At 37.3% G+C, this 24,444-nt stretch overlaps 1 protein-coding gene across 5 annotated transcripts in view; it reads right to left on the bottom strand.

Annotated features, from left to right (window-relative positions):
* DNAJC13 (DnaJ heat shock protein family (Hsp40) member C13) overlaps nt 1–24,444 on the bottom strand; it is a 52,769-nt gene that overhangs the window by 12,785 nt on the left and 15,540 nt on the right. For 4 of the 5 annotated variants that reach the window (XR_007378174.1, XM_048951282.1, XM_048951281.1 and 1 more), the window contains exons 13-45: nt 24,256–24,355; nt 23,905–24,012; nt 23,338–23,493; nt 22,547–22,603; nt 21,114–21,235; nt 19,894–19,969; nt 18,800–18,895; nt 18,506–18,649; nt 17,250–17,264; nt 16,514–16,596; nt 15,234–15,387; nt 13,103–13,206; nt 12,870–13,029; nt 12,184–12,246; nt 11,772–11,873; nt 11,534–11,638; nt 10,650–10,852; nt 10,107–10,191; nt 9,753–9,907; nt 9,172–9,217; nt 8,780–8,934; nt 8,015–8,216; nt 7,238–7,353; nt 6,321–6,399; nt 5,633–5,768; nt 4,510–4,694; nt 3,878–3,952; nt 3,629–3,748; nt 2,700–2,879; nt 1,789–1,956; nt 1,085–1,198; nt 734–850; nt 40–217 (exon numbers count right to left, since the gene is read on the bottom strand). Coding sequence is in view for 4 of the 5 variants with exons in the window: in XM_048951282.1 (XP_048807239.1) it covers nt 40–217; nt 734–850; nt 1,085–1,198; nt 1,789–1,956; nt 2,700–2,879; nt 3,629–3,748; nt 3,878–3,952; nt 4,510–4,694; nt 5,633–5,768; nt 6,321–6,399; nt 7,238–7,353; nt 8,015–8,216; nt 8,780–8,934; nt 9,172–9,217; nt 9,753–9,907; nt 10,107–10,191; nt 10,650–10,852; nt 11,534–11,638; nt 11,772–11,873; nt 12,184–12,246; nt 12,870–13,029; nt 13,103–13,206; nt 15,234–15,387; nt 16,514–16,596; nt 17,250–17,264; nt 18,506–18,649; nt 18,800–18,895; nt 19,894–19,969; nt 21,114–21,235; nt 22,547–22,603; nt 23,338–23,493; nt 23,905–24,012; nt 24,256–24,355 (3,959 nt within the window). In the remaining variant the exon portion in view is untranslated. The remainder of the gene's footprint in view (nt 1–39; nt 218–733; nt 851–1,084; nt 1,199–1,788; nt 1,957–2,699; nt 2,880–3,628; nt 3,749–3,877; nt 3,953–4,509; nt 4,695–5,632; nt 5,769–6,320; nt 6,400–7,237; nt 7,354–8,014; nt 8,217–8,779; nt 8,935–9,171; nt 9,218–9,752; nt 9,908–10,106; nt 10,192–10,649; nt 10,853–11,533; nt 11,639–11,771; nt 11,874–12,183; nt 12,247–12,869; nt 13,030–13,102; nt 13,207–15,233; nt 15,388–16,513; nt 16,597–17,249; nt 17,265–18,505; nt 18,650–18,799; nt 18,896–19,893; nt 19,970–21,113; nt 21,236–22,546; nt 22,604–23,337; nt 23,494–23,904; nt 24,013–24,255; nt 24,356–24,444) is intronic. The other variant, XM_048951285.1, reaches the window with a different exon arrangement.

The following is a 24,444-nucleotide window of genomic DNA, read 5'->3' as shown; positions in this document are numbered from 1 at the left end:
AAAGCCCACCAGCAAAGTGTTTGGTTTTTTCAAGCCTACCTGGGTTGTGTTTTATCACATTTCTCAGAGCCTCCAGAGCCATTTCAACTCTCCGTAACCGATCTCCATGTTGATTGGACTCTACTTTCCCAGTCTGTGTTATTGCCATTAATGTATGAAGGTATTGTGCTTGTGAACCTATGTAATCCAGAAGGCTTGCAGCAAATGCTTTAGGAAGCTTTGAAGAGATGAGAACATTTTCAGTTTTGTGATGCAATAGCATTCACACGGCAGAAACATGTAGCCAATCACTTACCCACCTTTAACAACTCTTCCCAAACAAGAAGCATTTTTCCACTATTGTGGCTGTAGCATTTGACCCATGGTAATCCTAATAACATATTAACACACCCTTAGAAAGCTACTTCAGTTGCTTAACATGTATAGCTTTTCCTAAGTACAGACAGGAAGCAAAGCCAGATGGCAGAATCACCATCTCCTGCTATTGATCTGAGAGTCTGCAGTACAAGCTTGTGGAAGAAAGGTATTAAACCATCCCTAGCAGCACATCTTTATGACAAACTCATTCTTGTCAGTTTATTCTGCTCCAATAGAAACATCCCAGAACACGCTCACTCTGTTGGACATAACTTCCTTAAAATCATTTTTTCCATTCATTTGTACCAACAGATAAATAAAGTAACATTCCAATAATAGTTTGGGGTTTAACAAAAAGATTCCAGTCAGATCTCACCTCTAGTTGGAAGGTAGGAACCTCATTGTAGACTCTAACAAAAATTTCTCCCACAATAAGCTCTTTCGCATGGTCACTGAAGACAAAATCAGATCCGTAGCTCTTGTCACATTCACCCTTTAAACAAAGAGACAAGCAGGTCAAGCTCAGAAAGAAAACAACCAAAGAAAGCATAAAGCAATAACCTGGGCAATGGAATAGATAACACTTAAAACAGATATCCACCGAAGTTTTCTGCTCACCTATACCACTGTGTTATAAGCAGATGTACCAAAACATGACATAATTTTAAATCCCATTACCATTCATCTTTAATTTATTTATCCATTTTTGAAATATGGAACATCTTACTCTCTTAATCATGCTTTCTTGTTGAGATTCCAAGAACTCAAGTAATTCAGCTCTTGTCCCGTTGTTCCAGATCAAGTAGGGATTCTCTGTGTTACTGTTAAGCATCTTCAGGGTCTAAGAGACAAGGAATATACAAGATTTACTACGTCTACTCTGCATAACCAAAGCTAAGTTTTAATCTCCATGTTTCATGATATAAGTACATTTAATGTGGGTTTCATAAGCAGGTTTAAAGTGTCAGGCTTTCCAAATACCAGGAAAACATGTTAGTTATTTGGTACAGGACAGTCTGTATTGTAATTTCTCTTTATTCTTCCTCAAGCTGCACTTCAGATTCTCCTGGTTTTGACAGTGGGTAGCAACTAACTGCAACATCACGTATGTTACTTCCTCAGCACTTTCATTTAGAAGTTCAGTCCCTGACATTGTAGTCCTTAAACTACCAATGCTTAACTCAGCTTCTTTCCTTCCATGTTTGTCTTGCAGATCTTATTCTACAGGCTGTTGATTCTGACCATTGAGCCTGAGGCCAAAATAGGTTTTTGTTGTTGTTGTTGTTATTGCTCCAGATGCAGAGAAAAATTACATTGCTGTTCTTTGTACCATGTTGGTGTAAGAGAGCTCCTGTGCTTTAAGAATGTTACAAGTGACTAATTACTTCTTCCCTAACTCCCTAGAGAAAGTTTTGGCCAACAGGTACTTACCTCAGTGGCACTGACCACAGCAAGTTTCCTTGCAATATAGGGTGTCAGCATTCCAGCCAAGCTTTTTCTGATTGCTGGGTTTTCAGGTGTAGCTTGTTCTTCTGAGAGATACCCTCCAAGTCGACTCAAGGCTAGCAGACTGAGTTTAGCAAGGCTATTTGCTACCTCCTGAGAAATATAAAAGCAGTTTTAAGACAAGAACTAGCTGGAAAAGTACCACAATAACTAGAAAGATTCATCCAAGACTGTCACACCAAGGTAAACAAAACTCATGTTCTCTACTTATCAGCATCACTGATGATGCACCGACACCTAATACTGTTATTGGCTCAATAGATGTAGTTATACATGAGTAGAAAAAACTGGGTCACTGAAATGAGCCAAAAGCTACAGAAACTGTTACACTAGATGGCTTCTGTTCAGCAAACAGTTCCTGCTAGCAGCTGTCAAACAACAGTGTACACCTTTTCCAACAGTGCTACTAGAGTTATTAAATAAAATACTGTTCAAAACTCATCCCATTCAGCAGCTGAGGAAGAAGTGCCCAACTTTAAGAGTCACTAGTTAAAGAAAATGAAGTGTGAGCCACTTATGTTGCCAAAGGCCAAAGTAACAATGCAGCTCTGAAGTGGTACATTAGATATGTTCATGGATATGTTTATGGAATCCCTAGCTGACACTCCAGAGAAGTTGCTTATCCTTCTCCTAGCACAAATTTACCTTTTCACTGTTAACAGTACATAAAAATCCTCCACTGTGTGAAGTCTACTAGAAATCATTGGTCTTTAGTTTTAACGGTTGTCCTTGCAATTCGCTGATGCTAAAAAATATTTGAGTACACTTATTTTATTAGTAAAAGATGGCAAACAACTACCCACGGTGTCTGAAATCCTGCACCTTTTTAACATTACCTGGTGATTAGAATCTTCGCTTTTCTGAATACCGCTCTCCTCTAGTGTGTAGTCATAGTTGAAGAGGTAACCCAGCAGGTACCACAGAACTCCCGCTTGGAACAAGTGCGTTTGTAGCCAATAATCTAAAGCAAAGGAGCTAACACACTCTACTCCCAAAGAAGCTACTCGTGGTATGTTCTGAAAGGAAAAAAATTCACTTAAACACTTGTAACAAACAAAAGCCAACTGGCTGCCTTACCAAAGAGTCAAAATTTGTTAATCAGCACTTAGATGGAGATGACGAAACGCGTGCAGTTGAAGTCCAATGTTCGGTAGCCAACAAATATACCTAATTAGTCAACATCCTTCAAGGAAGAGTCTTTGAATAGTCGTTTCTTAAGACTAGAAATGAATGTGGATGAGCTAAGGGAATAACAATTGAAGGTAGCATAGATTCCCAGGCAAGTGGTTTTTGGCAATACATGTGCTGTGCAGGGACTAAAGAACCTGTAATCAAATACTATGTAGTGTCATTCAAGCTTTCACATTTTCACTTACTATGAGAAGTTGGAGATGAGCTTGCTGTTCTCAATTCAATACAAACTCTGCATTTATAACAAGATTCACGTTCTAAGAGCTAATCAGCAAAAAATTTCTTGAAAGTTGTTCCCAGAAATTAAGCTGATTTAAGAGTGTTTATACAAAACAGCACATCAGTTAACAGTCAAAAGTATGTGAAACCTTGATAGTAAACTTAAAATACATTCATTAAAACTGATACAAATAGAAAAATAAAAAACAAGGCACTAGAGTTCTGTATCCCATAAAAATAAACTGGGATCTTACATACATCTTTTCTACTGTGCTCCTTTTTGCCTTAAAATGAGAAGACTGCCCTAAACAATGAATGCTATGTATTCATTTAGGAAAAGGACAAGAGCTCTTACCTTGCCATAATACAGTAACCTACAGAGGTCCTTAATGATGTTAGGCATTTCTGTAATTTTCTCTCTGCATTCCTCAAACTGAGCTGCCACACTGTAACATTTACTAATATATCCACACACCTATAAAAAGAAATACTTCACTGGTACCAATTGAAAGGCAAATGTATGTTTACAAATTCATCTTTTTTAAAATATATACATACACAGTTTCTCAGAAGACTGATATAAATTAAAGTTGCTACAACTTACCTGTACAGACATATCATCTGGCTTACTAGAATGAGTCAAGACTGCCACACAACGATTAAATGCTTCTTGCAGTACCTGTGAGGATTGGATGATATGTAAAAGTTCAGTCACAACAAAAACTGACAAAGGTTGGCAGAAATAAAACAGGTTTGGTAAGCCCATATATACTGGCTGAATGGAATTCCTGTTTGACAAAGCAGTCTGTTGCTCACTCATGTGCTTCCTAGGAAAAAATTCCTTCCAAGTGCTGGCACTAGCATTTGGGGCTTGACAAGAGTGGACAGCATTCATACATGAGCAGATATGCACAAAAACCCATTTCTGCTTACGTGGCTTCTTCATGTTTATCATTGTTTCACTTACAGAATACAGAAGCCCTCAACAGAATCCAATAAATAGGTAGATAAACATCGCATGTAGTTTTCTTATCCACAGTTGAGCAAACAAGTCTAAGCCTGGAAAAGAGTGTACTCTGCAAGAGATTTCTCTTACTATGTCCAGAAAAGAAAATATGTACAAATGGAACTAGGTCTCAAGAATGATCCCTTAATCTATCTGATGACCTTCGCATTGAGGAATCTAAAAGACTTAAATCCAACAAAACCACCTTCAATAAGTTTCTTTCAATCTACCTCCATTCCATTTTCTCTTCGCAGTTCTTCTGCATTTAATGCTGAACAATTGACTGTATGGAAAGCAAGTTCTGTGGCAGCAGGCAACAGAGGAGATTCTTTGGAAAACAAGAGGTCATCTGATGTTTCAATGGTAATAGTCTTAATCAGCATAGGATAGCCTGCATACTTGTAAGGTTTCAACTCTGGAAAAAAAGAAAGGTCTTGAAGATTCCATATAGGCAGAGTTTATGCCATTTAAACCATAACATACTTATCAGTGGAACATATATGAGCATATAAAGACTAAGAGTCAAAGAAAACCAACGCTTAGGAAAATCAGAATAAAAGGGAGCAGCCCACACAGTCCGACTCCCTGACACATCACATAGTTCATGCTGAATGGAAGCTGACAAAATATAAGGGACAGATTCACTAAAAGAAATACTTCAAGGTAAAAAGACTTATCGACAGCTCACAAAGCCCCCAGGCTAATAGCTTTCCTAATAACGTCCATCTCCAGGAAAACATCTGTTCAGCTTTGCTATGTCTTCCCTAAGCCAGGATTATCTTAGGGTTTAAGAAGGTCCCATTTGTTTGACACAGCAATTATGTTCTAGTTTTATTTTTCAATACTTTGAAAGCCAGCAGAGATTTAAAAAAAAAAAAAAAAAAAGCTGGGATTAGGGTACTCAAACCATACCTCTCTCTCTCATTCAGGCCCTGAAAGAGGTGGTGCTACAGGGGACTCCAGTCAGAATTTCTGCATGATCACACTTTTGTGGTTATTAAAGTGAGAAATCTCAGATATACCCAGCATCTGCTGTCTACTTACTTAGTGCTAGTGAGGACCTTTCTGAATAGATAAGAAGTTAGTTATATATGGAGGACGATTCACACTGATTAGTACTGGAGCAGAGAATTTCAAAAGCTACTTCAGCTTTTTCTAATTAGGTTTAATTAGAAATTTTATTCTGTGGAAGGAGGTCCTACTTTGAAGCCCACTAGCAGACTGACATCATGCTGTGGCAAGGCAGAAACTACATCAACAGAAAGCAGACGAAAGAACTTTGAAGGGTAAAGCTGACCACAACGTCCAATAAAGAAATGAATTTAAGACATTCTTCTGAGATAGCATGCCTACCTTCCTTATGCCTGTTGAAGAGGATGCTTTGAGTTTTCAAAATCAAAATGATGTTTTCAGGATCTGGCCCATCTATCACTTTGGCAGACTTTGTGCACAGAAACTCGTATGCTTTATTAACTTTCTCAAACATGTCCTGCAAACAAAGGTAACAACTTCCAAATTACTACAAGTCTACAGCTCAATTTGTACGCAAGTAAAACAGAACATCCACCAGCCACTATGCTGGTTTTGTTGCCTTATTATGCTTCAGAAAATATTCTGGATAACCTCAAGAACTGTTGACGGTTCTGCTGTTCACAGTTGAGTTTTCTTCTATTTTCTGAACTCCACTATAGGAGAAAGACTAAAACTATTTTCTTGTAACAGAGATCTAAAGTTTATTTGACAGTAAGAATGGGCAGAGGACTCAGTGTCTTTGAAAGTGAGCTGTTAGCTTCTTTACATGCAGAGTAACTGTTTAAACTAGATGCTTTCTGAAATGTGGTTTGATCTGATTATACAAGAGTTTACTGTGAAAATTTTAACACTGCTAAGCAGTATCAGTTCAGTTACTCATCTGCAGTACTAACTGGAATCCTGTAATACGAATAAAGACAATGTGTAAGAGGGAGATAGAAAGTTAAAGTGGACATTAAGAACTCTTAAAACAGCAGAATCTGTACCCATTTCTTAGTATTATACATACCCTGCCTTCGGGATTCTTGTCGGGGTGATATTTTTGGGCCAGCCTGAAATAAGCTTTCCTGATCTTGCTTTCGTCATGCCTGTCAGAAAACAAATCCCTTTATACCAAATGACATCAAGAAACAAGCCTGAATTCTCAAAACACTATTAACAGCAGTACCTGAAATTAACAAGACTCTCTATTTCAATTTGAGAATCCTGCTCCATCACCTGAACTGACCAGGTAATCATGCAACTACAAAACAGAAATTTCAGCACCTCTTGCTCAGATATACTAACCAGAAGGAACTTAAAGTCACTGGGTATTTTATAAAAAAAAATATAAATGAGTTGTTAGTGATAAAAGTTAAAAGTCTGGATGTCTGAGTTCATAACTTGTAGTAAGTGTACAGCTCTTAATGCACTACTACAGAACAGTGGTATTTTTCTTTTTGAGGCCTGAAGTTAAAAACAAGTGGCAAGGTACTGAGTAAGAAATTCCACTGCTATCATCAAGAAAAAGGACAAGATTGGGCAGGTGGAAGGAAGGAACAATAGAGAACTTGAGTTCTACTTTGAGCATATTCAGATTCTGCCTTATTCTCTGCTATATTAAGTCTAATATATTTAGTCTAATGCCTCAGTCTAATATTCACCATGTAGAATAGCCTAGTGAAAGTTAAGGGACAGTTCAAAGCATTTTTCCCAGTTTCAGTTCATCTGAACATTTCACAGTTATTCTCTCAAGGAGAGCTGGATTTTCAATGCTCTGTATCTTAGAAAAAAGCAATCTTCCACTGTAAAAGACATGGGTACAAGATATAAGTGAACTGGAACCAGTAACTGGTTGCAAGTACTGAGGTAAGCTTCAGTTTGTTCACTGTACAGAAATTATTCAAGTGTAGTTACATACAACCTTATACACTGAAAACAACTTACTGTCCTTGTCCTCTGGGAAGGTTAAGAACTTCATAAGCATCATCTATTGACATGGTAGGTGGCTTCTTTTCCACCTCCTTCTTCCAGGCTTCTAGTGTGTCTTTCAGAAGTTTGATCTAAATAATTACAGTTTATTAGCATCTCATTCATACTCAATGCAGTACATATCATTATTAAAGCTGCACTTTGCTGTATGCATATCCTTATCACCCATCACCCTGAATTCAGAGACTATTTACCTCATCGTTTTATTGTTAATAATTATGATTCTCACTTCAGTCAGGTAAGGGAACAAGACTTTGCTTCACTGCAGTGCTACATTTTATTCAAGATTTAGAGAGCCTATGTGTTTATGGAAGAGTCACAATAGAAGAGGAGAAGTCTGCTAACTGTATCAAGATCTTATCAATTCAGTTAGTATCAAGCTACTCAGTTTCCTCTTCAGCACAGACAAATAAGAACTAGGAAATGTTTTTTCCCCACCAGCTGAGGTTCACTGAAACACTAAAGTTTGTTGAGCAGTTGGATGGTTTTTTTTTGTTTGATTGTTTTCTAAAGCCACTACAAGAACTGGTTAACCTTTGGCTGCTTCATAGCATGAGGTCTGTTCTGTTTTAGGATAAAGGAATGTTTAACCTGTTTGCTTATTAATTGAAAAGACAGGATTAATTATTTATTTCCAACAGACGTGGCTCTTGATTTCCTTACACTTTGTTACAAATCCCATTATGAGTCTGAAAGAGCAAGAACTGAATGAGTTCTAAAATTCTTACTTACTGGATCTTTAATTGGCCAGTCTGGAAATCTCAGTGTATCACAAAGATGCTTGAGGTAATAAATATTACAGAACAGTTCATTTTCCAGTTGTGGATAGTTGATAACTGGGATGGGACAGTACTGGTAGAGTGCCCTTGTATTGCTTTGAAGGCGAGGAGTGAAATCAGCAAGATGAGCAGCAATCTTCTCTATCATAAGACGCCTGAAAGTTACAAAGCCAAGAACAGTCCTCAAAATATGGTTACTGCTGAAGTGCATTCAACGACTTCTAACAGAAAGATTTCCCCAAGTTGTATGCCAACTTACAGAAGGGACCATTGTCCTATTCTGTCATGAAGCTATTGAAAAATAACCCAAAATGACATTTTTCCTCCCTCAATCTCTCTGTCGAATACCTTAAAAATTTACTGTAATATTAGAGTTGACTCCCCTAGACAGGTGGTAGTAGTAAATGAACACAAGTGTAATGCAGCCTACAGAGGTAGCGTATTCTCCACACATGAAAGGAACTCAAGTACGACACAGATAGATGTCAAACATTGTCAGATGTTCACTGAAAAAATTCCCTTCTTTCTGCCAATCTCCTTGCCTGTTATTTTTGATAGAAGCACAGGACACTGCCCATGCAGAAGCAAAAAAGGCATGCAGTACAGACATAGAAAACAGCTATTTTAGATTTCAGAGAAGTTAAAACTTAAGACCTATTCAGTATGAGATGCAGTTGTTCAGATTTATCCCTCTGACAGGAAAAAAAGAAAAGGTTACCTCATTTCATTGCTCCAAATTGCTTCTGGAGTGTCAAATTCCCCAAGAAATATCTCTGAAAATTTTTCTGGCTCATAATTTTCCAAGTAACACACCATTGCTTCAGGAAGAACATGTCCAAGAATACTTCTTTGAACTATATCTTGACTTTTAGTCTATGAAAAAACACAACACTGTCATCTCAAATTTAATCTGAATTCAGCCTTCCTAACCAACTCCAGAACTGGAAGATCCCCACCCCCACCTCTCCCTTATAGATTCTTAATGAATTTAATGAACTCCCTTCCAATTCTTAAGAACTGAGAAGAAAAGCATGAAGTACAGTTGAAGCAGCCACAGGTCACTTGCAAAACCACTTGGAAACAGGAGATTATTTTTTATAATTTACTCACTTCTTCAGACTTGAAGGCTTGCTTTGTATGTGCATATTTCAAAAACCTAGAAAATAAATAGTATTTTCTGTTTTAATTGATATTTATAGCATCTCTGAAAGATAAGCAGAGCAATATTATCCAGCTGGCCACACATTCACTTCAAAATGAAAGAGTAACAATAACCACTGAATGAATCTGAAAAAAATCCACCAAAATCTTGGGAACCCCACTGAGTATTTCCATGTTTAAGTGTTGCCTAATGTTCACCACTTTAGTTTGAAGGCCTTGTTCCCAAAAGCTTGTTTCTTCCACATAAAAACAACTGAAAACAGAAGCTGACAGAGACAGCCTTTCCCTACAAACTCCTTCCTGCATCATTTCATAGATGAAACAAGACAACACTTCCCTCCCTGGCAGGGTCATAAGCAATTCATGACATTAGCAGCTGACTTGACTGTGTGATAATGATTCATTTAGAAGAGAGCTTTTGCCAGCAGTCTCACATTGGTTCTAACAAAACATCCCCAGGAGTGTTTAGAGCAGTAGCCATTCCAAGTACAACTGGTCACAAGGCATTTTAAGCTATTCTTTTTCCTCACCTTGCAATAGGAAGTACATTGGAACCCGTGTACATCATGATAAAGAAGAACACTCCACTCAAATAGAAACGAGGTAACTGAGGGTTATCTTGCATGACATGAAACAACAATATAGCAACTTTTTCCACAAGTATAGGATCAAAAGTCAGCAGCAACTGAAATCAAAGAATGAACATTTACATTAGTTGCTCAAGGAATTCAAATTACCTATCAAAAATTCCAGTTTTAACCAATTCAGTTTCAGAACAAGCAATTCAACTTTAACATTTCATTTAAGGAATACTTCATAAAAAAACTAACAAGTTCAAAGTCAGGCTTTTACTCATTTCCATGCATTTTTGGACAGTTGATTACCTGAGTGATATGAGGAAGGCAAGTACTATCTGACAGGAGTCTCTTCACTCTAGGCAAGGGCCTTATGATAGCATTGTCTTGATCCCTAAAAAATAAGTTGGTAATGCATTAAGCAGACATGTCTTTACTCCCACAACAATGAACAACCTTATTAAGCCACAAGTATCAAGCTATTCAGTGTCATTCAAGGTTTTTTTTTTTTTTTTTAATTAAATAAATCAGACATTCTAAGCATAGTTTAATACTACACATCAAAGACACCTTATTTCCAAGTTAAATAAAAGCCTGTCAGTCAGAACAAGGCTCTGCTGCTGTGCATTAGGAATGTAAAAAGCTTGTGCATAGATTCTTGCAGTTGTTATCACAATATTAATAGTCTCATTTAGAAACTATTTAACCACAGGACTAGTTACTAATACTAGAAGGATCTTTAATACTGTTCATTAACATGCTGCTTGGGTTCTAAGAAAAGCTTGAGACAGAACTTGCATTTATATGTCTGCAGGAGAAAGTTAACCACTTCAGCTGACAACTAGTATTTACCTGCTGGGAAAATATCCACACACTGTGATGAGCATGTTGAGTATAAGGGTAGCAAGGTCAGTCTCATTCAACACAGCCTGGCCACTGGCAAGCAAGCACCACTTCAGCTGAGGAATGACTTGTAATGGTCGCCAGCCATCCATACCTTGAGCCCAGCAACGTGTTTTTGAAGTCAGCTTTCCGCTATCCCACAGCTCCTGCATCTGTTGCAAGAGAAGAGATGATTGAGTTGATTCATGCATTCAGAATGGCAGACTCTACCACAGTTCCATGAATTCTAACAGAACCAGTCAGTAAGTATGAAGGAAACGTAGACAGATTAGTCACTGTGAAATTGGGGCACAAAAGGATAGACAGTATTGCCAAAGGCATTTAAAGCTTTCATCTGCCATTGGGAAGAGTGACTGAGATGGCAGAGTGACTGCTATTTTAACAGAATGGATCGAGGCTTTTCTGGAAAATTTAGACATAGGAAGTTCACTGTATTTTTTTATTCTCATTTAAAAACAAACAAACCAAAAAGTCATCCATGTCCCTACTTCTCTTTCCACTCATCCAAACAGTCAGTCAGGAAAGAGACCTACAACTTTTAGGTTAGAAGAGCCAAGTCACTTGAGGTACACAGCTACTACCATACTGTGAGGAGAGTTCCAACCACAGAGAACTAAGATTTGCCCCTTAAAATGAACTAAAAATTTATGTAACAGAAGCTATAGGCTACAACAGACAATTGCTGTAACAACTCTTATATCAGCATTTGTTTCACAACTGGGCCTTTGGTCCCACATCCTCTGTACCCTTAGCAGGCCTGTTTCTTGGCACAATGCCCCATCATCCAGATGGAAATTTCTTCCATCAGACTTGAGTTAGAAGCAGATAAATACCTCTTGAAAGCTGTAAGGACCACTCCTTTCTTTGTCAGCATTGCCAAAGTACCATTCTTTCTCACTCTCCCTCTTCATATCAGGTGCTGCCTCAATCACGTTGCTCTAGAAATCGGTAAGATCAGCTTCAGTGCAACTATCACATTCCCACAGGAAATTTAACAAAAACACTGATTTTTTTAAGTGTGGTCCTTTTAGCAAAGCAATATATGAATAATAAGAATCAAAGGCTGCATACCTGCAGAGGTACTGTGGCTCTGCTTGTGTGAAGATGTGCTAGAGTGAGCAGATCCACAAGGATTCTAATTCCATTTGAATCCATAAGGTCCTTCACATTTTTCTGTTGATGGATGAACTGAGTTAACAAAACCATTCTCTAGATAAGAATTGTTACAAGTACTGAACAGTTTTATCCAAGAATTTATTGTGAGAAAATTTAAAGCATTAGCTAAAATGCCCAGCATGTTATCACCACCAGAATACCTACACATTTCCTTCAACTTTCTCACCAATAAACCACAGTTACCATAACCAAGAATACACAGCTTTAAAGCCTGCTTTGAGATCTGATTTTTTTCTTAAAGTTAAACCTGAATGACTACTTCAGACCATTTTATACATGAACTGTTAACTGTACAGGTGTACCTTACCTTATTAAGGATCAACTTGTTGAGAAACAGTATCAGTCTATCCCGCTCAAGCCTATCAGTGCACTATTGCAGCAGAAGAGAACAAATCAGTGTTTAATAGCATATGAGAAGTTACCTTCAAGAATCAATACAGTTGTGCCCACAAAGACCCATTTACTTTTTTCCTGCCCCAAATAATACCACTGATTATTAAATGCATTATTTACGCACAGCTTTCTGCTACTGAAATTGAAAAGTCCTGTTCCTATCTACCATCATCTTTTTTTGCTCTAACAAGAATCAAGGCAAAAATATGAGACTGGTTCAGTTTCACTTAAAACAACCATATCTGAAACCCAAACTGATGTGAGCAAAACCCCCCCTTCTTCAGATTACATGGAGATATATTTTTGAAAGTTGTATGTGTTGTCAAACACGATTCAGCAAACACACTGAATGGCCAAAGCAGTTACCATTAAAATGCAATGCATAGCATGTGTCCATCTAAGGCTAACATTTCATGAAGTCTGAGGTTGTTGCCATTATTCTTAAAGTCAGCATTTCCAAATATGACGTGGAACAAGGTCATCCTCTTAGAAGCTTTGTTTCTTGTGCTCACTTCAAATTTCACAGCAACTTGAATCTCAACACATGCTGGACTAGCTGTACATTAACTACTGTTTCACATTGCTTTCCATAACTCTTACCCGTTCTAACATCCCAACAATATACTTAGTATCTGAAAACGGTCCTATTTCTTCATGACATCTTCCATAAACAATGGCCAACGCTTGCAGACATAGGCATTTCATATTTACTTTTGGGGTAAGCAAGAAGCGATGGTAGAGCTCATTGAAGAATTCATATCTATGAAAGAGAAGAGGTTTTAGTAAAGAAAAACAGACTCCAGAGTAAGATAAGGTTTTTAGTAATAACTCACGATTTTTTGATTGCTCCACTCTCTTCAGTTTCGTCTTCTTCCAGTAACAATCTCAAATAATAATCCCCTATTTTTATTTCCTCAGAAAGGCACTCATATTTTACCTATAACATAAAACAGGTTACTCAGTGAACCAAAAAAAAAAAAAAGCTTACTGTTTTTACTTGCATAAGCATTTCCTATAATCTGAGAAAGATTAAAATCCCTTGCAAATTTGTGGTTTAAGTAACATCTAAAAATAAAAACCTTAATTAAGCTCAACTGTTGTTCCCCTGAACAAATGAAGTACCTGATGTTACTGAAATTCCAGCTTCCAGTCTTTAACTAACTTGCATTTAACATCAGTATTTTTAGCAACTTGGATAACGTGATATATTCAATGAGTCAAGCTTTAATAAGCAGTTACTGCACTGCAAGATATTTTATTCAATGTTACTACAAGTATGAAACACCAGCATCACTTAATTGCTAGCAATACTTGATATTATACTAGGTAATTAAAGTCTAGATGCATCAGTATACACACAGAGAAACTGAGGTAAAACTGCCTAATGAGAACCATCATTAACTTTAGGACAACTATATTACATCTTAACCACATGCCGTGCTGTTTAATGGTTTAAGCATTTGGCAAGCACCTAATTCATAGCTAACTATCTACCACAAGCCACTCATTGCAGTTGCTCCTATCTACCATTTACAGACAACTTTTTGTGGCCCCATAACAGTGATCTACAGATTAAGTGATAGGACACAATATGATGAGGTCTCAGTAACAAGCAACCTTCCAGAGCAACCTCAGACCACAGCCCCCTTTGCAAAGTGACCTGTTCTACAGCTGGCAGAGTAGCCTCTGTCATCACTACGTGAGCTAACTGAAATACTTAAAAGCATGGTCTGAAAGTCTTGATTTAAATAGCAAGCAGAGAGCAGCTGTTTTAAGACCACGAGCAGGATTCCCCATCAAGTCAGTCTCAAAATATCCTTGGTTGTAACTACAAGAATGCTAAGCAATACATTCCAGTAGCACAAGCCACAGAAAAAGCACAAAGTGTGTATAGGAACTCTGTTTTAAAGCTTCAAATCTGAGCTTTTGATTCTGCCCCAGTTAGCATCTCTGCAAGTGCAGAGACTGGAGTTGAGATAGCAGATACTGCTGTGCCTGCTTCTGACCCATAACTGAAGGAAGCAATACAAACCCAAATTTAGCTACTCGGTCTGGTGTGATGGGGATAAGTGCAGTACCTAAAGTAGCTCTTCCACTTTGATGACTATTCTAACAGATCTGACACTCATATGACATCTGAGAATTTCTCAAAAGCAGTAGTTTTACTTATTTTGCTCCTGCTCAAATTTTAACATGAAAGTTGTACTGTGACAACGTTGGTATTGACAGTATCTATGAATACCTTATAGTTGAATTCAAGTGCAATTGTGTTCACTCTATTACATGTTACATGCACAGATCTGTAAGTACCAAAATAGTACTTACACAAAAGCAGAGTAGAGGAAATGTTTATTAGCATATTACTGGAAAACATCTGACAAGCAATTTTGAGAAAGCTAAATTAGGATTATATCAATCCCTTAACAGGAGCTTACAGTGCTGTTCTGACTTCAAGTACTGCTATTCCTAGAATGTGAAAAATCTTCCATCTGTAATCTACTGAGCAACATGGTTTTAACCACATAACCACTTCATGGTTTGACAGATCAGTACTTTATTTCCACTGTATCTCTTGTGCTCCTAGGGTAATTAAGAGTAGAAACTTGCAAGCAGGAAGTGGCTCACAGAACTACCCAAAACAAGTCTCATGAACACTCAAAACCAAGTATGACAACAAGCGTGGCAACAACATCATACTAAATTGCCTTTGTTCCTCTTATGCAAGTATAATTTATCTTTAAAGTGTCACTTATTACTTAGCAAGACTGAAACCTCTTCAGCTTGACAGCAGACAGTACAACCCATCCATAGCCTCAAATTCTGGCAGTTTATTCTATAACCCCAGAATTGTAGCTTGCTGTCAGGGACTTTCAACACAACACGTACTCAGGCAGCTAGAAACAAAAAAATGACAATTTAATTAGCCATATTTTACAATGCAAGTTCTCCAACAGAGTCATTTACCTCAAACTCCTGATGGTTCCACGAGATAACACTAGCACTACCAAGTTCTCTGTCAATATTAAATGCTCTCATTTCAGACTCAAGAGTATCTCTCAGTTCTTCCCGTGTTTTGAAGTTCCAAATCAAGTTTGATCTAGCATGATCCTGAAGAAATCTAGGAAAGAAATTACAAAGTTAAAACTCCTCAAACATCATCTGAAAGGCCGACAAGAATCAGCTAGCAAGACAGAGAAGGTTAGCAATACTGAATCTTAATTAGAAGGCACTGAGTAGCAGTCTCTAGTTTATTAGAAGAATTACAGTCACTTCCTTTTATACTGTTTTCGTTGTCATGGACATCTAAAGCACATTATTTATTTCCTCTCTTTTGGCTCAGTTATATGCATGCAGCTGATGAACTGGGTATTTGCAAGCTGTTCACTGTATATCAGGAACAACCACCCAAAGCAGCAAAAAAGCACACAGCTTGTGCACATTTTGAACAAGAAGAGTAGTTTATGCAGGAGAAAAAGTTGATATCTCAGATGTCACAAGACAGTCAGAAGATGCTGTTCAGTGACAGTTTAAAAGAAAAGCTTGGATCTAGAGACTGGCTGAGAGCATTACTTGAATACACAATCAGAAGCATGTTGAATCCTCCTTTTATGGAGTATTTATTTAGAGACAGAGCACATAATTTGATGTTTTGAAACATTAAGCACCAAACACTTAAGTCTGTTGAACAGTCAGGCTTTTCACAACACTCCCAGCCAAAGAAAAGTGATGTTCACTTTTTTTTTCCCCCCATATGGAGGCCCCTTCCTTTTAAACTTTGACAGTTGTAAGAACTCATAGATAAGCAAGTTATATTTAGAACTTGTGACACTATTTAAAGTCCAATATACAAATATTTTCTCCCCATCAGCCTTAAGTTCATTTTTATTCAAGTTAATAGCTTATCAATGAGCGTACAAGTTGATGTATCAACATTCTACAATATTAGCATATTGTAATGTTACTTTGCTTCAGCCTTCAGCATCATGGAGACCTGCACCTGTAGCTTGTTGACCCCTTTTTGATTCATGGGGTAATAAAAGACATAACTTGAAAATATTAGAGAAGCTTTCAGATTTCCCTTCCCCATACCTGTCTTACAATTTCGTTTCTGTTATTAAGCACATACACCATTTCAAGGCAGGCAACAACTGGAAGCAATCCAGAGGTACTCAGTAGATATTAAAAATATACATCCAGATAAAAAGTTGAATCAGACTCCCACCATATTAATTTCAGTATTTTACCTGTAGTAAAAGAGATCCCAGTTTGCTTCTATTTTTATTCTTTGCCGTCGTTTCCTTAATATCACTGGCTTTTGAATAATATTCTGCAAAAAAGCCAAATTTAAGAAATTAACAATAACAGAGTTCACATTTTGCCTTTAAAATAAATAAGCTGGTGTTTTTATTCCTTCTAAAGCTGTACTTTAAGTTAAGCCTCATTAATAAGCTCTCTTTCCAGTACGTAACAGACTTTAACAAGTGTTATTTACACCATGCTAAATCATGCTAGAGAAACTTTCAGCTGTTTCACAAGTCAGTTGTTTAAAAGCAAGTTCTCTCTCACTGAGAAAAGCTTAGCTCCCACCACCAAAGCAGTCTCAGGGCTAGCAAGATTACCAGCATAAATCAGTATGCTTAACATACTGACCACTTAATATAACCATGCAAGACAACAGTACTGTTAATGCTGAACTAAACAGGCAAGCAAAGCTTTGAAAACTGTTTCAAAAATAATAATAATAATAATAATAATCCATGACCAGCAGTTCCAAATCTGACTTCTGGAGAAAACGCCAGAAGACTACATAGTTCTTGAAAGAAAGTAATTAAGGAAAGTCACGTAAATACATCTCAAACCTGACTTGGCTGCTGAAAGGTTCCCCAGGTTGCTCAAGCATTAAATCAATGTTATGTACTACATGCAAACAAGGGTCTGAGCAACATAATTCACACGCATGGCTGAGATACACAGACTCACCATATTATTTCTGTCCTGATTTTAATGCCAAGTTGGAAGAAAAGAAAAAAGGAACGTTTAACAAGTCACAACCATTGAACCAATTCAAGGTGGTAATAACAAACTTGCTACTACCCTTTCAAAGCTACAGTTGCATGTATGTAAAATTCAACAGCTCAGAATCCTGGACTGAAAAGCAATCAATCACTTAAGCTCAGTATACAGACAAGGTGCTAAAAGATGTTTGCTGAGACTAATACTGCAAAACATCCTGAAGTGCAATTCATCTTTACGTTGCCATTTTCCACTTTTTCCATTCATGCTTTGCTTTGATCCTAGTTCAACATTATTCTGTAGAGCATCTATCAAAATTCTGCACCTCATCACACATCAAGCTTTAGCAACATTTTACAAAGTTAAGGATTTCCCACGTTCAAGCTTAGTGTTGCAACAGATGAAGTATGAAGACTGGTGTGATCAATACTTCACACTCCCTGCTCTTTCCATCCTTCCTTATAAGGAATTGTAGATTGCTTCAATTTCCAGAACGCACAAAAACAAGTTTAGTCACGAGACTAAAGAAAGTTAAAGGGAAACACCTCATGATTCAAAGTCTGTCACACAGAACACAAAAACAGAATAAGAGAAAAAGGAAACTTCCTACTCAATTATTGTTTCAGATCAAAGCAACTATATACCACTGCAATGTTGAACTTAGTTTTATACATAATCTTGTGTAATTTAAGCACTGAAATACTTGACTTGCTGTGCAGTTTTGTCAACCTTCAGTGAAGTTCAACTGATAAAGAATTTGTATTGTTGGAATGCAATACAAGACAGTATTAAGCTTCAAGTAGGTCCCACCACATACAAAGCACATCATTTCAGAAGAAAACAGCTGTTTGGCTATATTTGGAAGAATATATAGATGTTTTTGCTATGTTTCAAATAATTTCCTATTCTCCCGTATAATTAAAAATGGAAGAGATGCACATAAGCTGCACTGCAGTTTGGCAAGATGCACTAAAACAAGAATAAGTTAAAGCTTAATCTATATCCCAAATGCATTTGTTGACTACATTCTTCTTAGAACTCATTTCTAACAAAAGATGAAGACTAGTAAAAGTCAGAATTTAGTAAACAGAAGGAGAAGAATGAAGTTTCTCCTATGTCCACATGTCTATTACTAGAAGTTTTGCTATCATTTCACAGAGATGGTGATGTTCCTCCCTATGCTTAGTAAAGTTGCTGTAAGAGAGAGCGTTAAGTATTTTTACCTCTTTTTGAGCTATTCCCATTCTATCTCTCCAGTGCATCAAGACTAAATCCACTTTCTCTTTGGCAAATTTTTCAACTTCTTTAGCAGCTTTTCCAGCTAGTCTCTGCCACTCTGGCACTTTATTAAACTTGCCATATTGATCCTGCAGAATAAATACCATTAGTTAATAAACTTGCAGCTGCACATAACATGTTAGATGCAAATCAGTGCAATACTTAAATTTCTGCATTAAAAAACAAAGTCACTAGGACTACACATCTGAATGGAAGGTAAGGCAGGTGCATATACTTACAGTTGCTATTTTTAAGTTATCTCTAACATGCATCCTATCAGCATCTTTTTCAGGAACAGGATCAGTACTGTCAAGGTATGCCAGCAAACCTGGTGGCTAAAAATATTTAAAACCAGTGTGAACACAGCTGCAACTGAAGAAACTGAAAAACATTACAGTAGGCAACAAAATGCTTTCTTTAAAATAGAAAACTTCAAAACAGGATGAATATCCTGTCTAAACCAAGTATGTAAAGTTGAAGCAGCTTTTGGTTTGTATTAGTGAAATGCTACCATCCTCAACAGACAAGTAATTAAGCTTAGGTACAAAAGAGCTCTTTTGCCTATAACCCGTTGCTTAAGAGAGAGCTTGCTGAAGCTGAGGACTGCAGAAAGAAATGAGGAGATCCTACAGTAGTACTGAGGCAGGTGAACACTGAGAAGGACCCATGGCATGACCTCTCATATGGACACATGACATTAGAGACAATTTTCTCATTTGACTAAGCTTTCTGGAAGTCAGTGACCAAGAAAAAGGACAGCCCACTTTGCCAAAGATAGAAATTAAAAATTTCTATCAGTTATTCTAAGCATCATTTCTCCAGATTTAATAATTCCTTACAACACTACTTGATAAACTAGTTTCACTGAAGCAACTTAAAGAACTTCTCTGAAAAGCTGCAAGAGTGAAACAACACAGGAAGTATCAGCCAATATGGAAATGTAGCAGAGTTATGAGCAACCAAAGCTAGAAAGGCCTGAAAGCATAAGCAGAACTGTTGCATTTAAGCCTTATAAGCACTAAGCACTAGGGACCACTGTTTACCACATCACCCACATTTTTGTTCTTTCAATTAAGAAAGTCAGACACTATTGTGTTGAACATTATTATTATTATTATTGTTATTTTTAAGAGTGGCTGGAGAGTAACATAAGAATTTGTGTACTTTCTACAAGCCATCAGTATCCTTCAAATAGATGCCAGACTGCTGGTCTTGCTGGCTGCAAATCCCTCCCCTGATGGAAAAGCAGATGTTTTAACTATAGCATATCTCAAATTTCCTAGTACTGCAGCAGATTTTACTCTTACTCTGTCTATATTCCATTTTTACTCACCAAAATACGTTTCAGCAGGTTCATAGCAGTTTTGTTCTCAGCTGTCCAGAGGCCAACCAAATGTCTACTTAGCTGCCTGAAAAAAGTCATTGAGAGGAAAAAATCCTGCAAGTTAGTATTTTATATAGCTTTATAAACTACAGAAATCTATACCCTTACCATGCTGGTGAAATGAAGATGAGCAAGAGGTTTGTGGTCTTAAGTGCGTAAGAGCACAAAGCAATATATTGTTCCAATTCAAGTATACGCTCAGCATGCTTTGATGTGTTGGCTTTAAGAAATTCTAGTGAAATTAGTGGAACAGTAGCAGCACATGCTTTTTGATCTAGTCCTAAAAGAACACTTGAGCAATAGAGCAGAAACTAAATGCCTAATTTAGGTGTAAGTTTATCCAGTTGATCTTAAGTTACAGTTAGATTTAAGTTCTTAGCTGCTCTAGTTGAAGTCCTTAATACCAGTTATTGGCTAGGATAGCCTCCTCTGGAAGCCTGCCTTCTATGCCAACTGACACTTTCTGCCAATGTTTGTCAACGATGGTTCTAATGTGTTAAAGCATTACTTAAAAGCAAGTTGTAAGTAACTCCAAACAGAACTCATCATGATGGAGGGTTTCATGCTATCTCTCTTCTGAAAGACAGAGCGGCAACAAGTTTCACTGGTTACTGCACTGCTTCAGCAACTTCTAGTGCTTCAATAAGGTGCGTATCTTCTATAGTCTTATATTAGGAGTGATAATTCAGTCGATTCCCCCATTCTGATCTGCGTGCCCTCAGACCCGCTTTTAGCAACTTCTACTCATTGCTGAATTTATGGAACAATTTCTGCTGAGGCAACTTCTCTCAGACAGGGTTGTTGATACTAACTGCATGCAAGATGCCCGAGGTATGCATACTAGGATTTATGCAGTTGCCTAACAAAGCTGAGCCTTTTTGCAAGTTCAAAATATTCCACTCGCTTTTTCTTTCTCTGAATATTTTCAAGAAAAGCAAAACAAAATAAAATTGGAGCTTTTCATGAACAACCTGAGTCCCAATTTGGCAAAGAAACAAAATCATTTTGGCTGCAGTCTCAGGTCAAGTTTGCTCTAATTAAACATTCCATCTGCTGAAGAAAACATCATTCTAAAGGATTGCAAGAATTCTTTCCTGAGCTCCCAATGAGTGAGCTAGGCCATTACTTAAGACTTTTTAAACATGATATATCAAGTGAGACTGACATACCTATTAGTAAGCATCCTCTGATCTGTGCTTATTGTAAACATAGCAGTGTGCAAGTGACGAGGTAAGGCACCTTCACTGAGAGCAAGATCTTGCATTTTGGTAGCAATCTCTTTGTCTCCTTCCTTTGGAAACAGGGCAAGATGATTACTAGAGAAAGAATCTTAGTTAAGCTGTTTTTATCTTAGTCTACAGTTCCAAGACCTTCTTGACCATCAGCTATGTCAAATAATACCTAAATGCCTGAAGCTACATTACAGTGTGCTTTAACTGCAAGTTTTCAACAGCAAATGATCAGTTGGAGTAAAGTCAAGGACCAGATGACTGGTAGTTCTACCTATGAGGACAGTAACTGGGTAAGTGAAGATGTGTAAGATAGCTCCTATGATAGATCAGTTATACATTTATAATTACCACCCTCATGCTACAATTGCAAGTCAGGATTAAAAAAAGTAAATAAATGACAGCCACAAGTAACTGTTGCTTGAATTTGGTTGATAGGAACTATTTCTAATAATGGCTTGGGCTTTCTGCTTTAGACAACCACAGGGATAAAAGCCACTCATCCAAAATATGTTGGTTGCAATGAATAACTGATTGTTCCATTGTTACTTGGCCATGCCCCTCTTTAGTTCAAACGACAAGAGTCACTGAGAACAGTATAATCACATTTAGCTAACACTATCTGGTGTATCAGTGGAAACTTGCAGGTTTACAACATCTCTATTTCAAGTGTTCATTCACTTCCATTCCAATAAACCACTAGATGCAATTCAGATGCATAAGCTGTTGTGACACAATGAGGCTCTAACTTAAGACCTGAGTGCTGAGAGTCAGTTAGCAAGGTCACAATACAACAACCATGAGCACGCCTCCAGAACTATGGACTTGGCCCATGCATCATGATATAGCTCTGGTATGGAAGCTATCCAAGTCAAATCCTTCATTAAAGCAAGAAAAAGAACAGAGGCTGACATAACTAACTTTCTCTGGAACACTGCTGCCTGCAAATTCCAGTTTCCCATTCCATCTGGCCATTTATTTAAAAAAAAAAAAAAAAAAAAAACACAAACAAACCCAAATATGGCTTATTCTCCCTAAGATACCCTCTTTAACATGCAGGACAAGTCTAGTGGTGCTAAGGTATGTGCTTGAGCTACATACAATATTAACAGCCAGACCTTGACTGCAGTATGAAAACATGCAAGGCGCTACCTAGTGTCCCAACCTGCATGCCTTCTAAACTCTCAAGTGCAAAATAAACCAAGTTGCTATATCAAAACACCCAGAATTAATTCTCTTCTTTAACCTCCCCCTCAAAACAATGGAGAAGCTAATGTAACATTAACATCAGGTATTGTTGAGACAACATTCAGATTGCAGTTCTGAAATAAGCAATGCATATTCAGTATCCAAATAACACTACTGAATCTCACCTCTATTATTGCCTTCATGACCAAACCTGCTCCTTTCACAATTGCCATGGAAGGGTGCTAAAACAGAAAGTTGAAAAACAATTACTGCAAAATTCAAAGACTACATTATCCATGTGATTCAGTCTCCTTAACTCATCCATATAGATCCTCTTAACTCCAGCTCCGGGCAAAAATTAACCGTAGTTTTGTGAAAGTTAGCCCTAGGAAGAGTTCCAGTCCTACACCTTTAAACAACATTCTGTCAAGCAGGCATCAGTTGGACTTCTACTGAAGAAGCTAATGCTTCTAACTCTTACTCAAGAGAAACAAAGTTGACAGGAAGAAGATCTAGCTTACTATCCAACTCATATTTTAAGGTGTTTCCAGAAACACACCTCAGATAACTCTATTTTGCAATGATTTAGCACATCATTCACTATAGAATAACTCCCTCACATGAACATCTGAAGATAAAGCAACAAACAGAAAAATTTAAGGTGGATAAAGTTTAAGCACATTAATGAGCTGAGCAGTAGACAGACTTGTCTTTCAGTAGAGCCAGAAAAAAAAAAAATCATACTAATTTCTTACTCTAATGACATTAGAATTCATATTTACTTACTAATGTCAGTAGAGCAAAAACAATTCATATTTACTAATTGATGTGTCCAATAATACATACTCAGCATTATAAGCAGTTAACAATAGGGTTTCCTCTTTAAGAAATTGAGAGAAAAATCTGCATTTTAAGCAGTAGCAGGACTGAAGTCGTTCTTATTTCAGACAGCAGAATAATAATTCCCAAGTCTCACCTGAAAGAGCTTAAATAGTGTTCTTCCATTAGTTGCCACCATTTCCAACAACATGTCAAACTGCTGCCCTTCAGTAGTCTCACTATACGGAGCACATAGGGCAAATGTCAGGAAGTCCAGAAGTGAACTAATTACTAGAGCACCTGTCCCATGATCCTGGAATTAGCAGAAAAACACTGCCATATTACTCAGAGTAATGACAAAGTATTGACTCCTACAACATACCAAAGATTCAGAATCCCATATATGAGTGTATTGCAAATTACTTTTTCTAAGCTTTAAGTCAGTAAGTACCAGTTAATGCTACCATCTTAGCTAAATGGAGCACCCTGCCTTTCATATTAAACACACTTTTTTTTTGTTTTATATGACATTCCCCAGATTCTTCAGTACAGACAGCTACATTTCTACCCTGCTCAGACCCAAACAGATTTAACACTGAAACTATTCCATGGTTTCTGCATTTAATCCTGGGTACCTGGACACTGAAAGATATAGCCAAGCATGATTGCTTCCACAGCAATTAGGAAAAACACTTGAAGCTATGGGTTTCAAAACCTGACTTACCACATGGGAATTAAATTTCTCTAGCAGGTTTTCTAGAAATTTCTTTGAAAAGAGAAGGGAAGCTTTGTTCAGCTGTTCCTGCCTCAAGTCATAGTCATCATGCATGGGCTATAGGAAAAAAAAAAGAAAAAGATCGACAAAACATCATCATTTCAACCCCAAATTATTAACAGCCATAGTGCAGAAGCCACACACATAATATTACTGCAGGTCCAAGCATACTGAGAAGATATTATCTCAAGTTACTTTATGTCTGAGCACACTTCCAGCTGAGCTGCAGTCCTTATTTCTACAGCTTTTAGCCTGAAATCACATATTACAAAGTGAAAGATATTACAACTTAATACTTACACACATAAGAGCACAGAGCATGTCAATAGAAGCATGGGTTACTCCATCATTGTTCCTTTTGAGGGCCTTCACAACCTTCATTCCTAATCGTTCTCTAAACCTTTTGAAAGAGCAAAAAAAAAAGCAAAAACTATCAAGATCAGATAGGAGTGTTTCTAAGTTGAAAGTCCAGTCATGGACCAGAAGCAG

This window comes from Lagopus muta, chromosome 7 (genome assembly GCF_023343835.1).
Source record: "Lagopus muta isolate bLagMut1 chromosome 7, bLagMut1 primary, whole genome shotgun sequence".
NCBI classification, from domain to species: Eukaryota; Metazoa; Chordata; class Aves; order Galliformes; family Phasianidae; genus Lagopus; species Lagopus muta.
Note: the sequence above shows the minus strand (reverse complement) of the source record. Positions and strands in the feature narration are given on the sequence as shown.